Source organism: Gloeophyllum trabeum, assembly GCF_000344685.1.
Source record: "Gloeophyllum trabeum ATCC 11539 unplaced genomic scaffold GLOTRscaffold_00002, whole genome shotgun sequence".
Lineage (NCBI taxonomy): Eukaryota > Fungi > Basidiomycota > Agaricomycetes > Gloeophyllales > Gloeophyllaceae > Gloeophyllum > Gloeophyllum trabeum.
The window spans coordinates 2,343,422-2,360,855 of NW_006920411.1; the positions used below are offsets into that span (position 1 = coordinate 2,343,422).

The following is a 17,434-nucleotide window of genomic DNA, read 5'->3' on the forward strand; positions in this document are numbered from 1 at the left end:
AATTCACAGACCCAACATCGTATCAGAACCTTCCTTCTGGCTCCTCATCAGTTAGGGGCACGCATGGCCGACCGCGCTGAGAAACGCGTAGCACATCCCGCAGGCCGGCTCACGACGGACGCGCCGTTTGCCTATGGCACGCAGGACAGCCGCCGAGATTTGTCCTCGACTGGTCCGGATCTTCGTCACCTAATCAGAAGTGCGCCCTTCGAGAGGGCTTCACACGGGAGCAGCATGCGTGGGGGCGCATATTGTATGCCTCGGAGCCAGTACCATGGGCATTTGCCCATGGGGTGGAGCTTTGATTCCGCAAACCGAAGCACTATCGAAGATTATCAGTCCCGGTCTCTTCCAGTATTATGATTAAAGAGGCAACCTTGCGATGTGGTACTGCACTAGAGTCGGACCCGCGTTCATATGTTCCATGGCGCGATTAATTCTCACCGGAGCTAAACTATCTTCGTCTGTGCGAGGGCTCGGGCTATCGGGACGCTGCACATTATCTTGACGTATAGACAGTAATTATGTCCCCGGATATACCCGCGAGGCGGGGAGCTAAGAAAGCAGCAGTGAAAAGGAAAGCAAATGGAGAAGCACCTCCGCGGTGAACTTAGCGTGCGGTCGGCGAACACCCTGGAACGCGAGTCTATGTCAATCCTCTGCATCGGGAGAAGGGGCGAGCGGGTGCCTACCGACTCGAGATAGCTCGACATACCATATGCGCAACAAGGTTTGTGGAACATGTTTAGCGCAGGGACATAGCATGGGAGCGCGCGACCGTCCACCGGTCCGCAATTACTTTGTCGGCGGGCGGAGACGGAGATAAGTGCCACCAGCTCGCGGGAGACTCGACCACTAAGGTCCCCCCGCATAGATTGAACTCACTCGCAGCATGCTTGTACGCACACCCGCTCCACGCCATTCAAACGGATAGGCATGTTCATTATTCCGGGTATCTCTGCATACACTATGTCGTCGCCGGGTATCCACGATTGATGAACGGAAAACGAAGGTGGTGATGATGATGATGGACGTCCCACAAATAAGCTTGCGATACCAGTGTTATGCCACCCGTACGGCAAATGCCACGCATATACATACGATAGAGTCCTGAAATACGCGCGTGGGTGCATGCGTGACAAGAAGGAAGCGCCAATGAATCACCGGGAGTACGCTAACGAGGGGGGGAAGGACGTACATTGAAGAACACTTCCTGCGCCACGGTGTCCGAGTCTTCCCAGTGGCAGACCATGTCAGCACTGCAATCGGTCAAGGGTCCATGATTGGTGTGCGCGGCTTCCAGAAGCAAGCTCGAGACTCACCGCCCCCCTTGCCCCAGGTTCTCGTTAATCTGGGTCAGTACGATATACTTACTACCGGGCGAGTCAGCAGGGTGCACGCAGAGCACTCGCAAAATCCAAGCAACTCACAAGCCTCGCGGTTGGATCTCTGCAGAACACGTCAGATGTCCCGGGTGTCGCGCAAGCGCAGACGGACGCACCAATCATGCGCTCCTTGACGCGCTCGCCGATCTCCTTCATCCAGTCCTTGACCTTCGCGCGGTCCTTCGCGCCGGGCCACGCGGCGCTCTGCAGCGTCGACTGCAGCAGTTTCTTCATGTACGCCTTGAGCAGCTCCGCGTCGAACGTCGGGCGGGGGCCGGGCGACGCGGCCTGCGAGCGGGGGGTGGGGGAGCGCACGGACTGGTCGAGGCTAACCATGATGGCGGTCGTGTAAGCCCAGCGAGAGCGCGTCTAGCAGGCGGTCATGTACAGCGTCTTGTCCGACGAAGCGACGCTGAGCCATGAGCTGAATGAAATCGGGCGCGGTGTTTGGCCCGTGTTTGTCCGCCACGCGGGAAGGGCGCTTGATTGCAGTGCATTCGACTCTCGCGTTCAGAGTCGAAGGCACTCGTACGCAGTGCAGTATACATAACGCAGAATGTCCTTCGAGTCCGTCACGTTCCCCCACCCGCGCGAGCGCCATGAGTCCGTCGCCTCGACGTCGTCCTTCCGCGACGACAGCTTCTACCCCTCGTCCTTCGAGGTGCCCGCCACGTCCTTCCAGATGAACCCGCTCTCCTCGCACCCGCCGCGCACCCCGCGCACCTCCATCATCGCGAACAACACCGGCGCGAAGGTGTACCCCACCGCCGAGTACAACTACGCCGAGAAGAGCGAGGAGCAGAACGTCGACGTGGAGGAGGAGGAGGACGTGGTGGAGGCCGAGGAGGAGCGCGGGCGTGCGGGCAGGGTGCGGAACGAGGAGATCTGGCGGGAGATGCTGAAGACGACGGTGGGGCGGGATAAGGCGGTCGTGCGTGCTCGTGCCCCCTACTCTGCCCGCTGCTTGCGCTGACCGCCACACGCTCGCAGAAACTGATGCAGTACTCGCTAAAAGTCTACCTCCTGTTCCACACAACGGCGATGGCGAGCGGGTTCATGCGCAAGCGCGGCCGCCCGTCATGGGAGCTCGAGCTCGTGAAGCGGCTCGAGCGGACAGTGGCCGGCTTCTCGCTGACAAGGTCTGCCTGCCCCCCTCCGCGCCGAGCCGCGCTAACCACCCCGCAGGCGGTGTCTCATCCTCTTCGACTGGCTAGAGCCCCTCACCTCCATCCAGGCGCAACAAGCCGCGCCCCTCACCTTCGACTCCTCCTCGCCCTCCAAGAGCAAACCGAAACCAAAACCGATCCTCCACAGCCTCCTGCACGCGCCGCCGCTCGTCCTCCTCGGCCTGCTGAACGGCATCGCCGACGACGTGCACACGTTCGCAAAGCTCGGGCTGCTGGGCAGCCGCGCCGGCCAGCGCGCCGGGCGGTTCGCGGACTGGTGCTGGCTGCTCAGCACGCTCGCCGCGCTGGTGGAGAATAACGTCGAGATGGCGATGGTCGGCCAGCACCAGCGGGAAGGTCGGTCCCTTTTCCCGTTTAACTCATCCAAGGGGGATGCTGATATTGTGACGGCCACGCGCTAGTGGAATCGAGGCTGTACGCCGAGTCGATGTCGGGCGCGACGGCCAAGTCGACGCCGACGAATACGAAGATCGACGACACGGAGCTGCAGCGGTTAAACCAGAAGATGTACTGGCTGCAAGTGACGCGAACGAAGCTGCTCATGGACCTCGTCTTCGTCTGTGCGTCTTGCCCTTATGCTCTGTCCGCGCCCGCGCACGCCTAACACTTCTGCTACGTGCAGCGTACGATGTATTCCAGTTCAAGCGCGCAAAGGCGCCTATGCAGGCGCTCACGGGCTTGACAGCCGCTGCATTGAGGTGCGCGCGCATCCTTTTCTGGCTTGACGTGCTATTTGACATGGGACGCGTACATAGCACGGCGAAGTTGTACGACCGGCATAAAAATGCGCTCGTCAAGACGCTCAGCGCTGGTCTGACATTATGATTATGATAAAGTGATATCCAAATACCCCTTGATTCCTCCGCATGTTTTGCTTTCGCATCGCAACCACCACCCGTCCTACCCCCCCTCTAATTCGTATCTCGTACCCCCGTACTGTGCTGTACTATTATTGCTCTGGGCTTAGACTATACTTGGATCTACATTGGGCTATATTCAGTTCAAGCCCAACCCTTGAAGACACGGCCCAGCGCGTGGCTGGCGACATTATCCCGATGGGAAAGCGACACGGGTAATGCGGGACGAAATGTCAGCCCCATGAGAACCAGCGACGTGGGCTGAGGCTACTCGTCGAGGGGGTGTGGTCGTGTTTGCGAAGGCGCGCCTCACGGAGGGCGTCGACCTCCGCCTCGAGCTCGCGGACGCGCGCGCGGGCTTCGTCGAGGTACTTTTCGTGCGCGAGGTGGTTCTGCGCGAGTCGCAGGCTCTGCAAGCAAGCATGACGGGCGCACGTTTAGGTTAGACATTGCAAGCAAAGAGAACGTGCGCGGTACGGACGAGGTAGACAGCAGAGCCGAGAATAGCGACTGGGATCATGGCCGGGACAACGTCGGCGTACCATTGCGCGTGCGGGGACTTGGTCTTTGCGGAGGACGCGTCGTGCGTGCTGTAGCGGCGGGCGGTGGACGCGAGTGTGCGCGAGGAAAGCGAGGAGAGGCGAGACATGGGAGACATTGGAGACTAGCACAGCGGTGGCTGAATGAGAGCGCTAACGGGCCGGGGGCAGCAGATGATCGTGCGTGCAACCTCGTCGGCCTCCGGGTCTCGGAGCGTCCGGCTGGTCCTCGCTCCGGAGCCACAGCAATACACTGCTCTATAGCACTGCACGCAGATGAACGCTGGTATATCTGCTGGTAACCTACGCGATGAACGCAAAGCAAACACAGAACTGCCAGCGATACATAGAGCGGTGTAGGTCCAGACGGACCGCAGGGACCTGATAGTGGCGTGGGATCTCTCGAAATTTCTGTCTCCGCCCTGCAGTAGCACCCCTGAATTACCTGTCACTGCTAGCGGCCCTAAGTTATATACCGTCTGCACTAATCGCCTCTCCTTGCTCTCGTCCGCCTTCCCCGCTGCCTGCCCCCTCCACCATCGTCGCTTGTCTCTACAGACAACCCGACCGCAGGGCCCAAACGCAGCCTGATCACAGGATACACACCAGTCTCAAGCGACCTTACCAGCTGGACTGGACTGGGCTGCATCCGTTTTTTATCCAAAGAGTCGCTTATCGCGCGGTACCGAGGCGACCTTGTTACCTGCATCTTCCCCGTATATACTACGAGCCATGGACACACAAGCCCCCGTCGCGAGCTGCTCGCGATCAACCCCGCACAGGTGCGCATCAGCGCCCGTATCCACGGCAGCGCCCCAGCGCCTGCACTCGCCCAGGCGCGAGCTGGACGCGTCCGACGCGATGTCCGAGAAGGGCTGCGAGCCGCTCACCGACATCCCGCTGCGCACACCCGCGACCGCTTCGCATCCCCTGTACACGCACGACGAAAAGACGCCGGTCGAGCCGTCCTTTGCGTCGCACTCTGCGTTTCCTTCTCGGCCCCATTCACCACACGCTCCTTCGCATCCTTCTTCCCATTATCCTCGCTCCCCCCACCACGGCGCACCTCTGATCCTCGTCCCGACGCGCTCTCCATCTACTTACACCCGCCCCCACGGTCGGCGGATACATAATCTCATCAAGCCATGGCTCCCACTAATACTGTACGCTATCACCAGTCTGGCTTTCGTCGTCGCTATCAGCTTTTGGAAGACCGAAGTTTTCAACGGTACGTTATCCCTTTGCTCCCGCTCTTCTATTCATATACCATCCTGCTCCGAGAATCCAGCGCACTGATAGTATGCCCGTTATTTCTGGCGCACAGGTCTCGATGAGCTGTCACATTGGCTGCGCGAGGACGAGTACTTTGGCTACGCCGTGCTCTTCTTCCTCATCTTTCTCACTACATTCCGTAAGTCACGGTGCACGCATTCCTTGCGAGGCCACAGCTGACGCCTCCCCAGCTCCTGTACCACTATATTCGACGTTCATTATCCTATCCGGCTACACCTTCGGTCCCTGGACCGGCGCCGTCATATCCTACACCGCCGCGCTCACGGGCGCGCTGAGCGTCTTCCTCCTCTCGCGCGCGTTCCTGCGCGGCGCGATCACGCGCTGGCTCGCGCAGACGTGCACGATCCGGCGCGTCGTGCGCGCGATCGAGAAGCGCCCGCAGCTGCTCTTCCTCATCCGCCTCGCGCCGTACCCGTACAACGTGATGAACTGCCTGCTCGCGGCGGCGCCGACGCTCACGCTGCGCACGTACGCGGTGTGCACCGCGCTGAGCCTGTTCAAGGTGGTGATACACACGAGCATTGGGTCGAGCATACATTCGTTTGCGAGTTATCACCTGCATGAGCAGGAGGGCGCGGGTAGGGCGGAGGAGGGGACGAGTGCGCTCGGCCGCGTGTCGACGATTGCGGGCGTGGCGCTCTGCGTCGCGATCCTCGTTTATCTGTCGTATGTCGCGCGCAGGGCGGTGGACGAGGAGCTGGACGACGAGGACGACGGGCTGCCGTCTGCCAACCGCGAAGAGCGCGTCGCGTTCCTGTCTGCGGAGGACGAGGACGCGGAGCCCATGGCGCAGTCGCCGTTTCGGACGTCTATCCCCCTGCCCGGGAGCTCCTGGAACTCGTCGCGTCGCGAGGAGGAGACTATCGGACTCTGATTGATATTGACCAGATCGGACTGGACGGTGTATTATCTTTGTCTCTGTCGTGCTCTCTCGCTCTCGCTCTTACTTACTCTTTCTTTTGTCGCTATTATCTGAAGGTGCGCCTGTGCGTGCGTGGACATTTCGCCGATCCCTGGTGGGGTCCGCCTATCTTTCTTATACTTAGCAAGCGATCTTTAAATGTGTACAAGGTAGTGTATAGTGGAATACAAGTTGGTTCGACGATGGTCCTTCGTACAACATATGCATCACCTACATGTACATCACCTACATGTACAAAGTCGTTCCAGAACGACTGCCCACCAAAGACGGGACAATGTAGCGTCGCACAACATTCGCACGGTGGGGCTTCCGTGTGCGCTGTCACACATGAACAGAACGGCGCCGTCGAAGCTTCTGATCGGGGACGTGCTCGGCTTCGCCCCGTCGCGTTCTCGGGGAGGACGCCGAACCCCATAAACCAACTCTATCTCGATCGATCGATCACACGCTCTGGGCGTGATCTCAGATCGCCCTCCTCTCCTTTCGTTCTTCCGCTTCCACCTCGATGAGGAAACCTGTCCCGCCCATGTGGGAGCCCCACAGCGGCGTGACACGTTACCGTCGACCATGCCATCGCTACCGACCATCGTAGGACGCGTTATAGGCACTTTCTGATAGCACACAGCGGATAACAACGGAATGGTATACGCGTACACAAGGGATAACATCAACCGAGCAGAGGTATCAATGACAATAAACGAACCGCACACACAAGCCTGGTATACCGCTTTTGAGTGAACCTGCAAAGGGAGAGGGACGAGTAGTACATGAAAGCAAACGCAGATAGCACACCGAAGACAGACGCGATTAGGGCCGAGGGAAAAAAGGTGACAACGTTCCGGCAAACGAGCGAGAGCGGTGAACAGCCAAATATTATGGTCCGGCGGGCAAGAGGAACAAAGCAGAAGGGGTCGGACTCCACGGGAGGAAAAGACGCAGCAGGGGATAGAGAGCATATACACAGTTTTGAGAGTCATCTTCATCGTCCGCCTCAGATCTCCCCGACCTTCGCGTAGTGCGGCAGGTGCTCGTTCATCGGCACGAACCCAAAGTCGGGCGAGACTGCAGCGTCGGGCAGGGCGGGGTACAATCCAGCGAGGAGAGGGATCATGGAAAGACTTTGGTCAGCGAGTCAGTTTACATCCGCAAAACGATCACCGATCTGACGGCAGAGAAAGGGCGCGGGGGAGAAGACGGGGCATGAACAAGAACGCAGACGCAAGGAAGAGAACAGAAACTCACATCGGTTCACGTCCGTCTCCGCAAAGCCCTCACCAACACCCGTCCCAGGCGGCGTAGCAGCCGCGCTGCTCGCATGACTCGTCGCGCTCAAGCTACTCGCACTCGTCGAGGGCCGCACACTCCGCTCATACCCATGCCAGCCCGCACCGTGACTCGAATGCCCGTGGCTCGAGTGCGGTGCGTGCCCACCATTGTCCATCGGCCCATCCCCACCCGCCGAGTATGCAAAGTCACCCTGCGCCGGGTTGAAGTACGTGTCCTGCAGACTCGGCAATGCAATCATGCTTCGTACCCGCTGCATGCTATGGCCCCCAGTCTCTTCGTGTGGCTGTGGGCTCGTGGATGGTCGGTCGTAGGGCGAGGGGTACGGGCTCATCGCCTGGCTGTGCCGCCGACCCCTCGAGCTGCGAACCGAGAGGCTCGCACCGTTATGGTAGTTCTTCCCGGCCGCACTGCTATTCGGCCGCGAGCCATTAGGCGAGACTGGCCGATGCGCGCTTGATCCGGGACGCGAGTTGTACCCCTCGTCATACGGTGGCATCGAGCTCATCGAAGACACGGAATAACCCGTATTCGGTCGGCTATCGGGTGAGGGAATTGATGACGAGGTCGCGGTCGGCAGAGAAGAGTACGGGCTTCCGGAATAATTCGTATTGATGGTGGGTCGCTGTTGATGGTGGCCGGAGGACGAGCTGTGGTATCCACCGGGGGAATACCCACTCGAGCTGCTCGGGTTCAACAGACTTGACAAGCTGCCGGAGTGGCCTCCTCCTTGACCGCCCGCGGGGCTCCCATTCCACGAGCCCTGGTTATCACTGTACGGGTATTGGCTCCCCGCACTCCCATACGGGCTCATGCTCGGCAAGTTGCTGAAGCCCTGACCGCCATGACCGTTCTCCTCAGCCGGGCTCATCTGATAATGCCCGCCAGGGCTGTGGGTGTACATGGCAGGGGGATCCGACGGCACAGTGAGCGGAGGTAGTGCACTGCGCATCGCGTGATGACCACTGTGATGTTGATGATGCTGGCTGGCGTGGGGGTAGCTGGAGCCCCATCCAGCGGCCGCGGCACCGCCTTGACTGAGAGGCGTGAAACTGCCTGGCGCTGAGAAGCCTCGTTGACGTCCCATCGAAGAAGGTGATGAGAGAGGCTTGCCTGGTGCCATGGGGTATGAGGAAGAGGGAACATTGAAGGGGACGGAGTTGGATGCGAGCCCGATTGCTGATCGCGGCGCCTGCTGCATGAGAGACGGGTCGTTGTCGCGCTTTTTCGGCTTGGGGAGACGAGGGGGCACTCGCCGCTTGAAGTTGGCGACGACTTCGGGGGGAGAGTGGCGGTTGAGGGTTGGATGCGCTGCGCACAGCGTTAGATGCGATCATACTGTGAATAGGAGGCTCGACTTACACCATGTGCTAGCGTCGGGGTCGTCGATGGCGGGATCGACGTTGCGAAGGTTGACTTTGCGCATGAAGCCATAGATCTAGGTACAGAAACGCGCGAAGGCGGCGCGGAGTAAGTAACATGAAGAACACTGACAAGGAGGAAAGGTAGCCAGGAACGAGGCGCAGAAGAAGAGAAGGCGTGTACTGACGTTTAGTTGCCGGGAGAAGCTGGCGAAGCGCGACTGGCGGTAGACGCTCGGGAGTACGTGCAGTGCTAGCTGTTCTGGTTTCTCCACGATGATGTGTTCACCGGTGGGATCCCATCTAATCATATGATGGTTTTCGGGGCGTTCGAGCAGGCTGGATGCGGCGCGGACATGGTACAGAGGCACAAAGGAGAACCATGGGGATTGCACGATAAGACGCGAATTTTCATTACGGAGAAAACGGGGATAATACACACGCGTAGAGCTTCGTGAGGAAGGTCGCCTGGGGCTTGCCCGTCGTCGGTTCAGCCTTTGTTGTTGTGGCAGGCTGCTGTGACGGTTGCTGGGACGGCTGCTGGGACTGGCTCTGGTGATCGGGGGACTTTGCAGGGGACTGGGACGCGTCGAAATTCTGGTCGGAGCTGGAGTTGGAATTTGAGCTGCTGGTCGAGAGGAGGGACGGCGGGTAGACCATGTCGTTGTTCAGGCTGTACTGCTGCGCGTCCTGGGAGCGGTGGTAGGACTGCTGCTGGGGGCGGACCTGGTAGGTGGACGGCGGGTAGAGGTCTGCCATGTCGCGTCGGGGACGGGTGGGACGACGAGGACGAGCAGAACGGACGCGGACGGCTGGTTGGGAGGCGCGAGCAGAGCAGAGGGCGAAGAAGCACGCCTGATAAATATAAATATAAACGAGCGTGGATATAAACAAGGTTTAAATCAGATTTATATAATCATTTCCTGTACCGGTGGAGATCACGGTCAACACCGACAAATAACGTAACGGGGGGGGCCGGGGCTGGCAGGGCTGTGATTGGCTGCCGCACCACTTATCGCATACACATGGCGGGTCGAAAATAGCCGGGGGACGATCTCGATGCTTGTTCTGGAATCCCAAAATCAGATTGAATCGTAACGTGAGATGCTCTCATGGCTGCATTACCGCTGTCTGCGAACGGCAGAGCATGGACGGCGCTGTGGCAACATCAGCGAGATCAGCTCTGCAGTCTGCACGACCACCGCACGAGCGACCAGGCTTCGGCCGTATGCGACGCTGCGGTTAATCTCCGGCCCACAACCCCAAAATTCGCCGGACTGCGTAGCGGAGAAATGCACTCAACTGGCATCCACGCGAGCCGCCACCGTCTGATGGATCTGCACCGCTTCGCTACAGCCTGCGCCCTCGAAATCATTCCGCGAACTATCTACCAAGTTATCCACGATTTATCCAGCCCATTTCCCCCTCCCCCTCCTCCCTCGATCGCGTCTCGCCCTGCTCGTCGTCCTGTTTCAGCCCCCCCGGCACATTCGTTCTCCCCAGCATGCAACTCATCTGCGCCAGAGACCTCGGGCACCCTGCGTCACTTTCTTGGATCTGTGGCTTCGCACACGGAAGTATATTAAGCTCACGTCTTCTCTTCTTTCCCACCTCGGACGCACCGCACTCACCTCCTGTCTCCTGACTTCGCTCCTTCTCGTCAACTACATCATATTTGTATGCATGCCCTCCGCTCACCCGCTTTCCAGACAATCCCTTCGGCCATTCCTCCGAGTCGCGTCCACGCTCTCACACTTTGTGCGGCGGGACATGGAACACGAGGCTACCAATTATGTACGTGCGTTGGCTGTACTCAGCCCCGGCTTGGGCCCCGCCCCACTATCCTGCTTGGTTTCCTCCACTCATCGCCTTTCCCCGCGTATCTCCAGCTGGCAAATCCCAATCATGATTGTGTGCATAGTATCAGTGACGCCCGCGATGATGCTGATGGATATACGACGCGTCGTGAATCAGCCCAGATGGTGTTGCTGTCTCACCCCATCATGTACTTCATTTCATAGCTGCAATAGACACGTCGAATCCTTTACCCCCGCCTGGCCTTGCCCGAATCGTCAGATCTCGAAGAATTCTGCATCAGAAGCCCCTCTTTCCTCTTTGGGCGATTCTCCCTTAATAGACTTCCCAGAGGCTTCCTGGAGCAATCCGAGCCCAGGTGTCAGTGCTCCTGCTGCCTGTAATCAACTGACTCGGGGATGCTCTTGCTCACAGACAACAACAGACTTGATGTTGCAAACAAAGGTGATAGTAGTGAAAGCGTCCGCATTGCATTACCAGGAACTCAGGTCGGAGGGCTCAGCTTCGAAGCCGTGGATCCCGCCGGATCACTCTCTTCTCGAAAGGGCTTGGACGCGGACGTTCTCGCAGCACCCTCGCATGTCCGCTGGTCTCGAAAAATTCATTAATTATGCACGTCGCCCGACGGGGCGTCCGAACCCGTCCACGTCATTTATTCGCGGACGCGTCAAGGCCGGCGAACTTACACGTACATACATACATAAGGGCCCCCACGCCGGCGCGTGCAGTCCAACCAGGTAATCGGGCAAATCCCCGTCGCCCTGCTCGCGACGTCCCACCCGCTAGAGAATCCGGCGCACCCCAACTCCTCGGCAATAGCGTCCATATACACCGCGCCCGCGCTCTCGAGAAGTCGAGAAACCTGTCAAAGCAGTATTCCATCATATTCCCTCCAGAAAAGGCCAGCAGGCTGCAAATGGGCGGGGGATTTACGGTTGCAGAATCACTGTCTGGGGCGCTGGTGGTTATTGTGCTTGCGATTGCTTGTTTCGTGCTGGGATACCTGGCTGCGCAGTGTCATCCGCGATCACCGACCCTCGATCTCTACGCCCTCTGCGATCAGATCCTAGTGCGCCCTCGCTCGGACTTCCATTGGCTTCCCGGATGCAGCTGCGCCTGCCTGCAGAACCAGCTGCACTCCCTTGCCGCCGGCCTTCTGAGTCTCGACGCCCTGTCCCTCGTTTCGCGCAGGCATTTTCCGAAGGTATCCCCCACTTTTCTTGTTGTCTCACTGCTAGCAAATCCGATAGCCCGTTCTCGGGAATGGCACTATGCGCGAAAGAAAGTTCGAAAGGACCCTTGGTCCATACAGCGGGTACGTGAACATAGCACGCCCACGCGGCCCGGCGTGACACGGGGACTGCGGGGCGTGAGTGTTTTGCGCAATACGGTTGCTCTTTGCACCTGCCTCGCCGTCCCACTCTGGCAAGAGTGCATTCAATCAAGATCATCGATCGCGTCGGCGCGGGCCTCGATCGGTCGGTCCGCGCGCTTGTATGAGAGGAATGGTGCCAAGTACATCGTGGGCGGTACGTGTTGGGTTGGGCCGTATTTTAGTTTTGGACAGACAGACGGAGAGACAGACGGGCACGAGGATTCGTATTCATATTCAGATGGGTTTGAGCCTGAATGGATCGTCGCTCAGGGAGGGAACGCCACAGGCATGCAGCTGGGACGGGGTTGCCTGATTGCGTGTCGTGTGAGTTATTCCTTCGTTCAGGGACTGGATACTTCTGACAACTTATTGTGTATTCCATACCTTGTCCGATTTCCTTCGTAAAAGATGTCTCGCATATGTTTATCTGATAGCCATTGTGGCGTCCTAACCGCGATGAAGAAGCTCCGCCGTCAGTCGTGTAAACGTCTCAGGGAATCTTGTCCTGCCATGCAAATCCTTCCCTCAATAGAGATTAGATTGCATGCCCTCTTCATGGCGTCGTGTAGCTGTGCGGAACTACCGGCATTCATAGTGTCGAGCTTCCTTCAATCTGACTTAGATTTCACTACGCCTGGCATAAACAGCACGAATAGCATATTTGATTGCACCTTCCTAGTTTCGCGGCCAGCATGGATCTTATTTGATCGTGCTTGATTGTGAGAATCGAGTCCCCCCATCCTCGTGCTGAATGCGGCTCTATGCAAATATAACTAGCGGTGAAATAAGTTTTACTATATCATAGAGCCAGCAATAGTCAGGAGGGCACGTCAAATTACGCGCTTTAGCAGCCTCCGGTAACTTAAGAAGCTGTCAGATCCAAGGAATGCCGTGACCATATATCAAAAGACGTCCGCTTTATCTACCGAGGACAAGCAAGTTCCGGTAGATTCAGTAAGTTAATGAACGAATGCAGCCCGCTCAGTTGTGTTGTGCAGAGGACGCCCACCGACGCGTCAGTGTGTCCGGAGGGAGCTGCGACCCAGACGCTAATGAATCGCGACGCGTGACACTACGGGACGCCACCAGTCACAGGATTTGCTTCCGCACATTCGGATCCAATAATCGGCTGGCCTATCACTCCGGCCACTGGCTATTATCCTCGCCATAGCACCAGTCTTCGTCTTGTACAGCATGCTTGATTGCGAATTGCAACTGTCCCTTTGTTACTGTTGCAATTGTTCGCCGGAATCACTACCGTGGCTCGCTCTATTCAGGATGACGATTAGGGTGTGCTGACTGACGCTCCCGGTGATGCAACAGGAGCAAGGACGAAGATACCTGGTAGGTTGATGTGATCCGAGATCGTGTTGGGCTGATGATGAGAATCAGTCGGACGGCTGTATCTCCTTGTGGTGCGTCTTTCAATTGTGCTGCTCAGTAACTCTGATTTTTGCTAGGTGCTCAGTGTCAGCGGCGGTAAATAAGCTTCTGTCCGGCATCCTCGTATGCTAGAGCCCTTGTATTCTGAGCCGGCCTAGCATTGGCCGAGGAAACCCCAACCTCAGCCGGGGAACCGATTTGACTTGCCTTTGTGCGCGATAAAAGTCCTCGTGATTCGATCACTTGCGTTGACCCGAGCGCACTGATCAGAAGATGGACAGACAGCTCTGATCACTCATTGGCTGCCGCCGCGTCCTTGCTCCTCCCGCGGCCAATTCAGTCTCCCTCTCTCAATGTGGGGGCCAAAGATGGTCACCATTCCACTACCGACGGTCTACTTGCTGGGTCTCGACCCTCCTTTTGTTCGTAACTCGGACTCGGACACTTCCCGCCAGTGAGTGTTGGAGGAGCCTTTGTTCTTATCACGAATATCATTTCTTAACTCGGACAATCTTTCCCATGAACTAGGTGTAACGTCTAACAGCTAGTTTACCACTTGGCAGAGGAGACATTTCCTTTGTTCTATCGAGAATCAACGATGGCTCACTGGCACTCGACCTGCCAGTTTCTCTGAGAGCGTTAAAGACGCTCACGGCTAATATTTTAGGTACTGTATCTTCTCTTTACTATTGGTCAGAAATGAATTTCAGCGCAGACATCGCTCACCAACCGCCGTTCCGCCGAATCTACCCTGTAGGGACATTGTTCTCTCAAGGTACTCGGTCCATGCAAACTATCGAATCGTATTCGCGGATCTAACGGTGATCCAGCCTCGACTGGACGTAATACCACGGATACTCCATAGGGGCCTATCTTTCGAAAGATGCAACGATCACTCATCTCGTCCGCCGGACGTACCGCGGTAAGCCAGCCTTTCGCACTTTTCTCAGCCTTCATTCACTGCGATCAAGGCTATCTTCAAGAGAACGTGCCGTCGGATATGTTCTTCTTCGGGCGTCACTGATGATCACTGCTCCAAGTTTAACAGTGATCCACGGTTGGTTTCACACAGCAACTTGAATAGACTTCAACAATGATCCCTCCTTGATCGCACCCAGCAGTGCACAAGAGCTGATAGACAGATACATCCTGATCTTCTGCTCCGGCAATCCCGACAGTGGGATGTATCACCTTTTGTTAGGCACTCCGCAAGATCGGCAAGGCACCTCTGAGTACGTCCGTTCCGCTCAGATTTGGAAGATAGAGTCCGGGGCAGCGAGACTTGTGTTCGCACTTCGGCTGAGCCACGCAGCCTGGGTGTTCAGCCGTTGCATCATGCAATCTTGCAGTAAGAGGAGTTTGCAGATTGCGTCGGTGGACATCCAGAATGGACGTGGCCTCGGTGCTGGGTCACCGAGTCGCGCCTCTGCGTCGTGTCGTACGTCTCCGCCCGCCTGATGGACGTATGCGCCTTACTTACCTGTCGTCGTGGACGGGCCGTCGTTTCTCCCGAAGCGTGATGCCTAGACGTCACGTCTGCGGCGGCTGACGCCCAGCTTTCCCATCCTGTCGCGTCACCATCAGCGTGAGTGGGGTTATTCGGATTCGGACGTCAGCCGCCGCCTAGCGGCATATAAGCGGTGCGCACTCCTCACCAGGTTCCTTACCCTCTCTTCTGCTACGGTCATTTCTTCTGGCCTATGGACGCTAGTGTCTAGCTCTCAGGTCGTATCTGGCTTGGTCTATTCCTTGCAGCAAGTTGTGAAAGGGGCCGCTATCTCTACTACAGCATGGCTACGTGTAGGACGCAGTCGCCGTGCCTCACGAACGCCTCCCTGCCCGGCATCAAGCACATTGTCGTCTACGTCGTGTCAGGGCTCCAGTCCGGGCGCGGAGATCCGTCACCGTGCTTCCCATTACCTAGAAGAGTCTTCACTCCCGCGCCCGTCCAGTCAATGGCATCTTCTGCTCTGACGCCGCCGTCTTGCTCTTTTGGCGCAAACTGGGACGACTCGTCTGTCAGCCGCTTTGACATCGGGTCCGTTTTGATTCCTCCCTTCAGGCTGGCGGACAGTGGAACGGGAGATCTCACCGGCAGGTGGCATCCATTGGTGGCTAGCATTCAGTAGGATAGAGGACCTCCTCTTTGCTTCTGCTTTAACCCCCCACGCACCTCTAAGCAGTCCGACTGTTCCAGAGGGCCTAGACGCAGAGGGAACCCCTCGACCTCTGCTCCCATTGCCGCAGAGCGACGTATGACCTCACGAACGATGTCTCTACCTGGTTGGCCGCTCGCGGTGAGCGCCCGCTGCCGAATAGTCTAGATGTCTGCCACACCTTAGACCCCATGGGATAGCGGTCATCCCTGAAATGACTGTGGCGCTGCCGTTTGCCACGCTGCTCATGTATACTGTGGTCGACACGTTCCCCAGCTTTCACCCCGTCCTCGGGCGAGGCGTGAAACAGACATTGTGCTGCAGAGTGACGGGCGTACGTTTGGTCACTGGCAGCCGCTGTCGGGCGGTGTGGACCTTTTCCTTTGCTTGTCTGATGTTCCAGGCTGTCTCATCTCAAATGGTGGGTACTTCTCCCCTCCTCGGAGCATCCTCGCCCTCCACGGCCTTGCCTCTGTGGCAGCCAGCACTCAAAATGAAGACATGCCACACCTGACGTCACAACCGTACGCCTATGTCAGACATCTTCTCCGCAGACAAGAGCCCTCGTCAGCTCCATTTGTATAACAGACAGTGTTCAAATGTACTTGACGAAGACTCTTGAATTCGCGCTGGTACGGTTCTCCCGCGCTGTACCCCGCGCGACTTGTCCTTGCGGATGGGGGGCCAGTGGTCGATCACCACGGCTGGTTCTTGTGGCCGGCTTCAGCGCCCACCTTGGCAGGTGGTGCCGCAAATGCACCGAGGACAGGCCCCACCTTACCATTGCTGGTTCCGTGGTCCGCGCGACCATCAACACAAGCTGAAACATGGCCCCAAGTGTGCCTGCTACACGGTCGAAAGAACAGGCCTGGACGGTGGTCACGGAGCAGTTTCACGTAGCAAGGGCGGCTAAGTCACAAAAGTCACATCGCCCTCCGGAGAGGCCGATACATGGCGTACTTTCCTACTCTGGTCTCCTGCTCTGGGATAAAGGCACTACAGGTCAAGGTAGCACCTCTTCAGCCTTCCAGTCCCACACCCTCCCTCGCTGGTGCTCGTCCAACTCTTCGACCACTCGCGCTATCCGCTCGACGGCGTCAGGAAGCTCGAACTTGCCCCGCGCAGGGTCGGGTCCGTGCCAGAACGCACCTCCATCTACGCGGTTTCTCTCATGGCAGTCAGCACCTTCTGTGAGGCTCAAACCACTCACCCAAGTCCGTGTGCACCGTCCCGGGATGTATGCCCGCGCATATAGCCGGCAGCTTCTTCGTCTTCAAGTTCAGATCGAACGTCCGGATGGCCTGGTTGAGTGCGGCCTTGGAGCAGCGGTAGCTCGGCCAGCCGCCGAGGGTCTTGTTGTCCGACACGGATCCTACGCGCGCGGAGATGTGGATCCACTTCGCTTGCTCCTTGCTGGGAGAGTTGCGCGGCGGGAGGAAGCGAGAGAAGTGCTTCATCGCGAGCAAGTGCGAGACGACGTTCACTTTGAATGTCTGCAGGATCTGGCCGTTGTCCAGGTCTTCGAAGCGCTTCTCCGGGTGGAGGATGCCCGCGCAGAACCACGCGCGGTGGATGCAGCCCGCATGGTCGTCCCCGCCTCGTTCTTTGAGGTCCGCAGCGAGCTTGTCCGCTACGTTCTTGATGCTCGCTTCGTCGGTCAGCTCGAGCGAGTCGAGCAGCCTGAGCCTGTCTTTGTCGACGTTGTCCAAGTGCGGGGCATCGAGGATGCGAGCTTTGACAGAGGAAGGCGAGCGTGCACGGTGGGTCGCGTAGACTGGAAGAGAGGTTGTGCGGAGGTAGTGCCTTGCGAGGCCGAGGCCTATGCCCCGTGAAGCAGGCGCGACGAGGATGAACGGCGCAGGCATCAAATATAGCCA

The 17,434-nt window shown here is 58.0% G+C and overlaps 8 protein-coding genes across 8 annotated transcripts; 4 read left to right on the top strand and 4 right to left on the bottom strand.

The window, feature by feature from the left end:
• Positions 1-869: 869 nt before the first annotated feature.
• Positions 870-1,721, bottom strand: GLOTRDRAFT_136406 (uncharacterized protein; the record flags this gene model as incomplete). Its single annotated transcript, XM_007864320.1, has 5 exons — positions 870-1,110; positions 1,199-1,259; positions 1,323-1,373; positions 1,431-1,449; positions 1,502-1,721. The coding sequence occupies 5 exons, from the start codon at positions 1,719-1,721 to the stop codon at positions 1,063-1,065; spliced, it is 399 nt and encodes a 132-aa protein (XP_007862511.1). The 3' UTR covers positions 870-1,062.
• A 197-nt stretch (positions 1,722-1,918) lies between these two features.
• Positions 1,919-3,789, top strand: GLOTRDRAFT_55686 (uncharacterized protein). The gene is made up of 6 exons (XM_007863711.1): positions 1,919-2,317; positions 2,377-2,524; positions 2,571-2,908; positions 2,974-3,132; positions 3,195-3,270; positions 3,328-3,789. Exons 1-6 carry the CDS (start codon positions 1,942-1,944, stop codon positions 3,395-3,397), a joined length of 1,167 nt encoding a protein of 388 aa, XP_007861902.1. The 5' UTR covers positions 1,919-1,941; the 3' UTR covers positions 3,398-3,789.
• GLOTRDRAFT_125865 (uncharacterized protein) lies at positions 3,663-4,078 on the bottom strand (the record flags this gene model as incomplete). Its single annotated transcript, XM_007864321.1, has 2 exons — positions 3,663-3,839; positions 3,911-4,078. The coding sequence occupies 2 exons, from the start codon at positions 4,076-4,078 to the stop codon at positions 3,663-3,665; spliced, it is 345 nt and encodes a 114-aa protein (XP_007862512.1).
• A 282-nt stretch (positions 4,079-4,360) lies between these two features.
• GLOTRDRAFT_55687 (uncharacterized protein) lies at positions 4,361-6,359 on the top strand. The gene is made up of 3 exons (XM_007863712.1): positions 4,361-5,196; positions 5,293-5,379; positions 5,432-6,359. Exons 1-3 carry the CDS (start codon positions 4,701-4,703, stop codon positions 6,133-6,135), a joined length of 1,287 nt encoding a protein of 428 aa, XP_007861903.1. The 5' UTR covers positions 4,361-4,700; the 3' UTR covers positions 6,136-6,359.
• Positions 6,360-6,787: 428 nt separating this feature from the next.
• On the bottom strand, positions 6,788-9,594 carry GLOTRDRAFT_109755 (uncharacterized protein). Its single transcript, XM_007864322.1, has 5 exons — positions 9,271-9,594; positions 9,017-9,167; positions 8,830-8,905; positions 7,426-8,778; positions 6,788-7,245 (listed from the first exon to the last, which is right to left on the bottom strand). Exons 1-5 carry the CDS (start codon positions 9,585-9,587, stop codon positions 7,175-7,177), a joined length of 1,968 nt encoding a protein of 655 aa, XP_007862513.1. The 5' UTR covers positions 9,588-9,594; the 3' UTR covers positions 6,788-7,174.
• Positions 9,595-9,940: 346 nt separating this feature from the next.
• Positions 9,941-12,735, top strand: GLOTRDRAFT_91123 (uncharacterized protein; the record flags this gene model as incomplete). The annotated part of the gene is made up of 10 exons (XM_007864323.1): positions 9,941-10,405; positions 10,538-10,622; positions 10,850-10,899; positions 11,088-11,380; positions 11,430-11,847; positions 11,894-11,958; positions 12,090-12,172; positions 12,215-12,342; positions 12,453-12,490; positions 12,588-12,735. 10 exons carry the CDS (start codon positions 9,941-9,943, stop codon positions 12,733-12,735), a joined length of 1,773 nt encoding a protein of 590 aa, XP_007862514.1.
• A 2,292-nt stretch (positions 12,736-15,027) lies between these two features.
• GLOTRDRAFT_109757 (uncharacterized protein) lies at positions 15,028-15,741 on the top strand (the record flags this gene model as incomplete). Its single annotated transcript, XM_007864324.1, has 1 exon — positions 15,028-15,741. A coding segment is annotated over one exon (348 nt), but the record flags the coding sequence as incomplete, so codon positions are not given.
• Positions 15,742-16,560: 819 nt separating this feature from the next.
• On the bottom strand, positions 16,561-17,422 carry GLOTRDRAFT_103575 (NAD P-binding protein; the record flags this gene model as incomplete). Its single annotated transcript, XM_007864325.1, has 2 exons — positions 16,561-16,712; positions 16,768-17,422. 2 exons carry the CDS (start codon positions 17,420-17,422, stop codon positions 16,561-16,563), a joined length of 807 nt encoding a protein of 268 aa, XP_007862516.1.
• Between the last annotated feature and the right edge of the window lie 12 nt (positions 17,423-17,434).

What these genes read in the sequence shown, in the direction of transcription:
- GLOTRDRAFT_109755 (XM_007864322.1), bottom strand. Translation starts at nt 9,587, where the DNA reads ATGGCAGACCTCTACCCGCCGTCCACCTACCAGGTCCGCCCCCAGCAG. An exon ending in GCTTCTCCCGGCAACTAAAC is followed by an intron (nt 8,906 to 9,016) that starts GTCAGTACACGC and finishes TTCTGTACCTAG; the next exon opens with ATCTATGGCTTCATGCGCAA. An exon ending in GGAGACGGACGTGAACCGAT is followed by an intron (nt 7,246 to 7,425) that starts GTGAGTTTCTGT and finishes CCGACGCTGCAG; the next exon opens with TCTCGCCCGACTTTGGGTTC.
- GLOTRDRAFT_55686 (XM_007863711.1), top strand. Translation starts at nt 1,942, where the DNA reads ATGTCCTTCGAGTCCGTCACGTTCCCCCACCCGCGCGAGCGCCATGAG. An exon ending in GCCGGCTTCTCGCTGACAAG is followed by an intron (nt 2,525 to 2,570) that starts GTCTGCCTGCCC and finishes ACCACCCCGCAG; the next exon opens with GCGGTGTCTCATCCTCTTCG. An exon ending in TTGACAGCCGCTGCATTGAG is followed by an intron (nt 3,271 to 3,327) that starts GTGCGCGCGCAT and finishes ACGCGTACATAG; the next exon opens with CACGGCGAAGTTGTACGACC.
- GLOTRDRAFT_55687 (XM_007863712.1), top strand. Translation starts at nt 4,701, where the DNA reads ATGGACACACAAGCCCCCGTCGCGAGCTGCTCGCGATCAACCCCGCAC. An exon ending in GAAGACCGAAGTTTTCAACG is followed by an intron (nt 5,197 to 5,292) that starts GTACGTTATCCC and finishes TCTGGCGCACAG; the next exon opens with GTCTCGATGAGCTGTCACAT. An exon ending in CATCTTTCTCACTACATTCC is followed by an intron (nt 5,380 to 5,431) that starts GTAAGTCACGGT and finishes ACGCCTCCCCAG; the next exon opens with CTCCTGTACCACTATATTCG.